Below are 9,549 nucleotides of genomic sequence, written 5' to 3'. Positions count from 1 at the left end.
TTCTGAAGAAGGGTCTAGGCCCGAAACGTCAGCTTTCCTGTTCCTCTAATGCTGCTTGGCCTGCTGTGTTCATCCAGCTCTACACCTTGTTATCTCAGACTTCAGAAGAGGTTTACTAGGATGTTGTTGGGACTGGAAGGTTTGAGTTATGTATAAGGAGAGCCTGGATAGGCTGGGACATTTTTCACTGTAATGTAGGAGGTTGAAAGGTGACCTTAAAGAGGTTTATAAAATCATGAGGGGCATAGATAAGGTGAATGGCAGGTGTCATTTCCATATCACAGCATCAAGACTGGGACCATAATTTTAAGGTGAGAGGAGCAAGATTTAAAAAAGACATGAAGGGCAAGTTTTTTACACAGAGAGTGGTTCATGTGTGGAAAGAACTTCCAGAGGAAGTGGTGGGTGTGGGTACAGTTACAACATTTAAGAGACATTTGGATAAGTACATGAATAAGAAAAGTTTCGAGGGATCTAGGCCAAATGCAGGCAAGTGGGAGTAGTTTTGATTAGAACAATGGTTGGCATAGACTGGTTGGACTGAAGGCCAAGCTAAGTGATTGACAGGCTGTTTCTGTGACAGTCACAGTTAGATTTATGGCACAGAGATAGTAGGAACTGCAGATGCTGGAGAATCTGAGATAACAAGGTGTAGAGCTGGATGAACACAACGGGTCAAGCAGCATCATAGGAGCAGGAAGGCTGACATTTCGGGCCTAGACCCTTCATCAGAAATGACCTGTCTTCTCCTCTCTCCACCTGTCTTCTCCTCTATCCATCTTCTATCCGCCTCCCCCTCTCTCCCTATTTATTTCAGAACCCCCTTCCCCTCCCCCTTTTCTGATGAAGGGTCTAGGCCCGAAACGTCAGCCTTCCTGCTCCTATGATGCTGCTTGGCCTGCTGTGTTCATCCAGCCCTGCACCTTGTTGTCTCGGATTCTCCAGCATCTGCAGTTCCTACTATCTCTGGTTGGACTGAAGGGTCTGTTTCTGTGCTGTATGGCTCTATAACTGTATGACATGTAGAATCTATTAACATATGGGAAGGATGAAAGCCATTTATGTGTTAGTGACTGCACAGTGAATGCATGCAACCAGTTTATGGTATCAGTGAGATTAATGAGACACTGTAATTCAGCTAAGACAGATTTGATTTGAAATTTAAATTTGTAATTCCAAGTGCAGACACATCGGATGGTTAAAAAACAAAGGAAGAGAGAGATGCATTTACATTTACACAGCATCACTCTTGCCCTCAGAATGATGTAAATCTTTGGGGTTCATGAACATATTCAGCAGTCAAACTGTGCACAGCAGGCCTGCAGGATCATCAAATCAGCAAGTTACCGATTCACATGATTTAGTGAGGTTTATTCAGATATACATCTGGCTGCAGGAGGCCAGTGAGAACTGTCTGCTCCCCAGTCTCATGTCTGCTATTTTACCAAATCAGGGCTTTGAGATCTACACCTCACAGGACTGACCCTCCGACGGTGCGGTGCTCCCTCAGCATTGACCCTCTGACAGTGCGGCGCCCCCTCAGCGCTGAACCTCCGACAGTGCGGCGCTCCCTCAGCATTGATCCTCCGACAGTGCGGCGCTCCCTCAGCACTGACCCTCCGACAGCGAGGCGCTACCTCAGCACTGACCCTCCGACTGTCCGGCGGTACTTAGGCCTGGCCCTCCGGCAGTGCGGTGCTACCTCAGCACTGACCCTCCGACAGTGCGGTGCTACCTCAGCACTGACAAGTGCGGCGCTCCCTCAGCACTGACCCTCCGACAGTGCCCACTCCCTCAGCACTGACCCTCCGACAGCGCGGTGCTACCTCAGCACTGACCCTCCGACTGTGCAGCGCCCCCTCAGCACTGACCCTCCGACTGTCCGGCGCTCCCTCAGCACTGACCCTCCGACTGTGCAGCATTCCTTTGGTACATTTGAATTGGGTGCTTCTAGCTGGGAAGAGCACTTATTGCCTTGAGAAAGTGGTGATGAGGTGCCTTCTTGAACCGCTGTAGGTTGACCCACAATGCCTCTTAGGGAGGGAATTCCAGGATTTTGGCCCAGCAACACTGAAGGAACGGCGATATATTTCCATGTCAGTACGGTGAGGGGCTCGGAGGGGAACTTGCAGGGGACTGGTGTTCCCACGTATCTGCTGCCCCTTGTCCTTCTCGATGGAAGTGGTCATGGGTTTGGAAGGTGCTTCCTGAGGATCTTTGGTGAATTTCTGCAGTGCATCTTGTAGATGGTACACACTGCTGCTACTGAGCGTCGGTGGGGGAGGGAGTGGGATGTTTGTGGATGTGGTGCCAATCGAGCAGGGGCTGCTTTGTCCTGGATGGTGTCGAGTTTCTTGAGTGTTGTTGGGGCTGCCCCCATCCAGGGCAAGTGGGGAGTATTCCATCGCACTCCTGACTTGTGCCTTGTCGATGTTTTGTGGAGTCAGGAGGTGAGTTACTCTCTGCAAGATTCCCTGCCTCTGATCCTGCTATTGTTGCCACTGTGTTTATGTGGCTAATCCATTTCAGTTTCTGGTCAACGGTAATCCCCAGGCTGTTAATATTCAGGGATGGTAACACCATTTTATGTCAAGAGAGGATAATTTCGAAGAATCATGGAATCACAGAATGTCTACAGTGTCCATAGAAGCCTTTCATGCCATCAGGTCTGCACCCAACCCTTCACCTTTCCCTATAACCCTGTATTTCCCCATGGCTAACCCACCTAGCCTGTACATCCCTGGACATTATGGGGTCATTCAGCATTGCCAATCCACTTCACCTGCACATAGAGTCATACAGTAATACAGGATGGAAACAGGCCCTTCGGCCCAATCTGGTCCATGCTGATCATCAGCTCACGCCAATTGCCCACATTTGGTCCATATCCCTCTAAACCCTTCCCATCCATGTAGCTATCCAAATGTTTTTTAAATGTTGCCATTGTACCTGCCTCAACCATCTTTCTCTGGCAGCCCACTCCATGTACACACCACTCTCTGCATGAAGAAGTTGCCCCCTCAGGCCCTTCTTAAATCTTTTCCCACTCACCTTAAACCCATCTTTGGACTGCGGGAGGTAGCCCATGCAGACACGGGGAGAATGTAGCAATGTAAGTTGTTGTTGTTGTGAAGGGTTTTCAGACACCCTGAGGTTGGATGGGTGCTACTGAAATGTGAGATTTTTCTGACCCCTGTGGGAATTCTATACCAGTTAGCAGATATCCTTTCGGAGGGTTTAGAGAGGCCTGAGTTTCAGTGCATCTGATACTCTGAGGTTCTGAGGAAGGGTCACCGGACCCGAAACGTTAACTCTGAATTTTCTCTTCACAGATGCTGCTCGACCTGTTGAGCTTTTCCAGCAACTTCTGTTTTCATCTCTGGATTAATAGTCCAGTAATAATACCACTCAGCCTCCCCTGTATCCGCATCTTCCAAAGAGGCGTCGCAGGGTCACGAAAGGGCTGAACAGCCCTGATCCTGAGCTGTGGAATATTGACGCAACACATTCCCGACCCGCTCTGATGTGCTCCTAAATGTCAGTTGCTGGGGGATGAATTCCTGAATTAATCAGTTTGATGACTGGCTCTTTTGAGAATGCCAAAGTTTGTTAGCGGGGGGGGTGGGGTGCGAATAGAGAGAATTACTGCAAGAATCTGTGTTGGCATTCTTCTTTCAGAAACCCACGCCCTCAGTAATTATGTTATCATTTCGAAAGTGCAGCTTTCAGGTTCAGCACTCTTGGCAGAAAAGATTCTTGTCAGGACAGTCTCACGTCACCAACCTCTTCAACCCACCCATTTCACAATCCCAATTTCCAACCCTGCAATCAGAGCGGAACTACATTTTCTGAAATAATCCAGCAGCAGGAAGGTCTGAAACAACACAACTGATTAATTCTCGGGGGTCAGTGGTGGTGGACCAGGGAATAGGCCCACCCATAAAATGTATTTCTCTCATATTTACCACCCCACCATACAGCTGTACGGTACGAAAACAGGCCCTTCGGTCCAACTTGTCCATGCCAAACAGATATCCGAAATAAATTCAGTCCCTCCTTTGCCAGCATTTGGCTCATATCCCTCTAAACCCTTCCTGCTCATGTTCCCATCCAGATGCCTTTAAATGTTGTAATTGTACCAGCCTCCACCACTTCCTCTGGCAGCTCATTCCATACGCGCACCACCCTCTGCGTGAAAACGTTGCCCCTTAGGTCCCTTTTAAATCTTTCCCCTCTCACCTTAAACCTATGCCCCTCTAGTTTTGGACTCCCCTACCCTGGGAAAAAGATCTTGGCTATTCACTCTATCCATGCCCCTCATGATTTTATAAATGTCTATAAGGCCACCCCCTCAGCCTCCGATGCTCCAGGGAAAATAGCCCCAGCCTATTCAGTCTCTCCCTGTAGCTCAAACCCTCCAGCATCGGCAACATCCTTGTCAATCTTTTCTGAACCGTTTCAAAGTTCACAACATCCCTCCTATAGTAGGGAGACCAGAATTGAACCCAGTATTCCAAAAGTGGCCTAACCAATATCCTGTACAGCTGCAACATGACCCTCCCAACTCTATACTCAATGCACTGACCAATAAAGGCAAGCGTACCAAACACCTTCTTCACCGCCCTGTCTACTACCTTCAAGGAACTGTGAACCTGCATATCAAGGTTTCTTTGGTCAGCAACACTCCAAAGGGCCTATTAAGGGTATAACTCCTGCCCTGGTTTACCTTACCAAAATGTAGCACCTCACATTTATCTCAAGAACTTTTGTGACTATCTGTGGCTTTTGCAGGGCAACTAGGGGCAAGTGATAAATGCCCGTCTGGCGCAGCTGATATCCCTTATGGAGGGAACATTCAGCCACAATGGCACTGAAGAAGGCCACTCTGCCCATTGACCCCATACTGGCCCTCTGTCTGCTGAGCAATCCAGTCAACCCCACTCCCCTCCGCCTCCCTGACCACACTCTCTCCCCAAAGCTCCACAAGTTTAATTTCTTTTCAAGTGACCACCCCAGAGGGTGGGGGGAGAATCAGGGACTCACTCCCTGTAAGAGTGTCAGAGGCAGAAGTTCTCACCACACTGAGCAAGCATTTAGATGTGCACTTGCGATGCCCAAAGCCTACATGTCCAAGTACTGGAAAATGGAATTTGAACAGTGAAGTGGTTGTCTATGACAGGCACAGAGTTGATGGGCCAAAGGGCCTCTTGCAGTGCTGTAAACCTCTGTGACTCCAACTGACATCTATTGTCTTTTCCATCACCAATTCGTAGGCAGAGAGCTCGAAGTGATTCCCACTCGTTTTCTAACAAAGGTCTTCCTCACAATACCCTTTGTATCTCTCACCCAGAATCTTAACTCCATTGGCCCCTCAGTCCCGGTCAAATCAGAAAATGGGGGAGGGTGTCTATCCTAATGCTCACATAGGTTCTTTTATAGAGACAGTGGGCAGCGAGCTTTACTCTGTATCTAACCCCGTGCTGTCCCTGTCCTGGGAGTGTTTGATGGGGGACAGTGTAGAAGGAGCTTTACTCTGTATCTAACCCCGTCCTGCCCCTGTCCTGGGAGTGTTTGATGGGGGACACTGTAGAGGGAGCTTTACTCTGTATCTAACCCCGTGCTGTCCCTGTCCTGGGAGTGTTTGATGGGGGACAGTGCAGAGAGAGCTTTACTCTGTATCTAACCCCGTGCTGTCCCTGTCCTGGGAGTGTTTGATGGGGGGACAGTGTTGAGGGAGTTTACTCTGTATCTAACCCCGTGCTGTCCTGTCCTGGGCCTGTGCGGTAAGCAGTAGTTATCCTCTTTGAGAGTGAAGGTCTCGGAGATGTGGCCTGGAAGTTTGTGCATGTGTTGGAATTGCTCTGGGAACTGGGTCTGAAAGCTCTCTCCAATATCCTGCTCCTCCGATAATCAACATGTTGAGGTTCCTTCCTCTGATGGAGTGACGGTGGTTTCATGATTCAATTCCCTTCCCAGCAGGGGCTGTTCCTGCCTGGGCCGCGCAAAGCACCATGGGAAAATCCCAAAGGAAAACCCTTACCTGCAATTTCTTTCTTTCCACGGAACCATCGGATTTGAGCCGGAGGTTTACTCCGGGGAACTGTGCAAATTAATCTAGCGAGGCTGTTCTCCACCAACACCTCTCCCTGAACCTCCACAATCGGTCTCGGGGGCACTGGAAGGACAAATGAATGTAGTTAGCCAAGTCCTGAGCAACACAACCAGTATCGCTCGATTATCACACTGTCCATCACCTTCATGTTCAGTCCTACCGCCCCTGACAACACTCAAGAAGCTCGACACCATCCAGGACAAAGCAACCCCCGCTTGATTGGCACCACATCCACAAACATCCCACTCCCTCCTGATCCTCCGACAGTGCACATCTGGCTTCTGCTCTTGTTAGTCCCCCATCTCTCCCCTCTCTCTCTTTCAAGTCTTCCTTCATCCTCTCTCTCTCTGACCAAGGGACTTTGATGAATTACAAGCTGCGATTGGTGCCTCAGAGAGGAACAGTTGTCTGAGCCGGAATAAGTCGATCTAATCTCCCCTCCACTGGAAACCTGTCCCAGTTTCTCCAATGTCTCCACATAACAGAAATTGTTCAGTCCTGGAACCATCCCCCTGAATATTTTCTCTTCCTTATCTTTGACCTTCTGTTCCTTTCTGAAGGTGGTGTCCAGGAGTAGTCACCATATTTCAGCCAATCTTTTACTGGAGGTGTTATCCAGTTTTTTTGATGACCTCCTCAGTTTTGAGTCTGTACCCCACTCATAAAACTCACCATGCCTTATACTTCATTCAGCATGATCTCTACTTGTTCTCTCACCTCCATTGATTTGTAGAAATATTCACCCAGGTCCCTCTACTCCTGCACCCTCTTTTGGAATTTTCTACTGTCAATTCATGTTCTTTCTTCCAAAATGTTTCACCTCACATCTTCCTGCATCAAACTGCAATTGCTTAGCCCTGCAGCCCATCTCTAACCTCCTGAGGTTGGTCTCCATTCTCCTCAGAGTCCAGGCGACTTCCCCCTCCCTCCACTTGATCCCGTCTCTCCACTCTTCCCCTCTCCCTCCAAGCTCCCCACACTCTTGCATTGTTCCAAGAGCTCAGCTGAGGACAGGGCTGTTCAGTACAAGAATCCGTGGTGGAGGGAAATCAGTGGGAGACATTCGAAATGGAGTGTACAGTTCAAATAGAAGGGGCCTCCCATGTGGAGACATAATCGGAGCAGGAATAGGCCATTTGGCCCTTCAGGCCTGCTCTGCCATCCAATAGGATCACGGCTGATTGTCCAAATCAGTCCCCTGCTTCCGCTTTGTCCCCCAAAACAAGTTTAAACCTCAGAACTATATCGAGCTCTTTCTTGTAAACATTCAATGTTTTGATGGAACCACTTTCTGTGACAGACAATTCCATAGGGTCTGGGTGAAGAAGTATCTCCTCATCTCAGTCTTAAATGCCCTACTCCATGTCCTTATCCCTGGTTCTGAACTCCCCAGTCATCCTACCTGCATTAAGCCTGTTAGAATTTTACAGGTTCCTATGAGATCGCCCCTCATTCTTCTCAACTCAAGTGAACATAGCCCTAACCAATTCAGTCTCTCTTCATACGTTGGTCCTGTCATCCCAGGAATCATTCTGGGAAACCTTCGCTGCACTCCGTCCATCGCCTGCACATCCTTCCTCAGAGAAGGAGATCTCAAACTGCACACAGAATACTCCAGCTGTGGTCTTACCAAGGCCCCTGTACAATTTAAGTTAGAGATGCTTTCTCTCCAAGGATCACGAGCCATTGGAACTCTCTTGCCCTAGTGGGGTGGTGGTTGGATCACTGAATATCTTTAAGGTAGGGTTTGATAGATTCTTAACTAACAAGGGAATCACAGGGGATCGAGCAGGTTGGGAAGAAAGTGGAGGTGCAGCCATAATCAGGTTGGCCACAGCTTGATGGGCTGAGTGGCCTTCTGCTGCTCCTAGTTCATATTTTTGTGACCTTGCAGTCTCACGGGGATAGGATGGCAGAAAGGGTATTTGTCTGGATTGCTCCTTCAGGGGAGCCAGAATGGATTTGCTGGGCAGAATGGCCTCCTTTAGTTTTGCAAGGTCTCTCCGATTCTGATCCCAGGGCAGACCAGGCAGCATCAGCAGTCTATCACTCCGAGTTTCAGTCTGATAACATAACCTTTGGATCAGCAAAAACGAAACTTGTTCAAGCAGTCTAATGCTTATCACAACCATTTGATTAGATTAGTAGTTTGTAATCACAAAGATAGTCATTATCCTCTCTAGACAGACCAATTACCAAACAATTTAAACTTCACACTGTCAAAAGAATGACGAGATACAGACTGCAGGAATGCCAGAATAGTGACTTACAAACAATCCACCAATACATTTCTCACAGGAACATTGACGGCTAACCAGCTTTGTAAATTACAGAGCCCACCCAGAGCAGGGAGAAGGTCTGCATCTGGCACTCTCCTCCTCTAAGACCCCACTTAAGACTGCCCTTTGACACCTCTCCCTAATGTCTCTTTGTGTGGCCCACATTATGGCTGTACAGGGTCAAAACAGAGGTTTTCTTGTCTCTCTAAACCCAACTGAAGAGCTTAGAATGAGAAAGGGTGTTAGTCTTGGGATAAAGGGTCTACCAATTGTGGACTGACGTAAGGAGAAATGTCTTCATGCAGAGGAGGGTGGATCTTTGGAATTCTCTCCCACACAGACCTGTCGTTGTTGTCAGCCAACACTGAGATTGATCCATTTCCTGGGCAATGAGAGACAGGGAGGGAAATTGGAATTAGCATAAAATATCAGCCATGATCATACTGAAGAGGGGGCCACACTCAAAGTGCAGAATGGCCTCGTCATGGTCCTGTTGAACAGCTTTAAAGATGCTGTATGAACCTGTATTGACATCAGACCTGTCTCGGCTGACATTACTGCCGGATTTCATCAGACATTCCCTGGACAGTACGATCCCTAGGTCAGTTCAATATAATCCCTTCAACAAAACTCCACTCTCACCCATTTTCTGAAGAAGGGTCTACGCCCGAAACGTCAGCTTTCCTGTTCCTCTGATGCTGCTTGGCCTGCTGTGTTCATCCAGCTCTACACCTTGGTATCTCCACTCTCTAATCACTTGGATCGATCTGAATCTGACCCCACTGCACACTCAAACAAACACTTCATGGTCAAATACCAGGCATTCACACTCAAATGCTCACACTCAAATACCCACACATTCACACTCTCACACACACACACACTCTCTCTCTCACACACACACACACTCAATCACATGTTCACACTCGTTCACACATTCATACTCAAACGCTCAACTTACACAGAAATACATTCATTCACGCTCACACACACACACACACAAACATTGTATCTCCCTCAGTACTGACCCTCTGATGGTGCGGCACTCCATCAGTACTGACCTTCCGACAGTGTGGCACTCCCTCAGCACTGACCCTCCGACAGTACGGCACTCCCTCAGCACTGACCCTCCGACAGTACGGCGCTCCCTCAGCACTG

The 9,549-nt window shown here is 48.5% G+C and overlaps 1 protein-coding gene across 1 annotated transcript in view; it reads right to left on the bottom strand.

Moving 5' to 3' along the window:
• Positions 1-9,368, bottom strand: part of LOC125487931 (cell adhesion molecule 4-like) — a 21,631-nt gene extending 12,263 nt beyond the window's left edge. Inside the window, exons 1-2 of the mRNA XM_048620587.1 lie at positions 9,353-9,368; positions 6,041-6,175 (exon numbers count right to left, since the gene is read on the bottom strand). Of these exons, the coding sequence (XP_048476544.1) occupies positions 6,041-6,175; positions 9,353-9,368 (151 nt within the window). The remainder of the gene's footprint in view (positions 1-6,040; positions 6,176-9,352) is intronic.
• Between the last annotated feature and the right edge of the window lie 181 nt (positions 9,369-9,549).

The sequence above is a fragment of the Rhincodon typus genome, chromosome 47 (assembly GCF_021869965.1).
Source record: "Rhincodon typus isolate 14 chromosome 47, sRhiTyp1.1, whole genome shotgun sequence".
NCBI classification, from domain to species: Eukaryota; Metazoa; Chordata; class Chondrichthyes; order Orectolobiformes; family Rhincodontidae; genus Rhincodon; species Rhincodon typus.
This window is presented reverse-complemented; position numbering and strand designations above follow the sequence as displayed.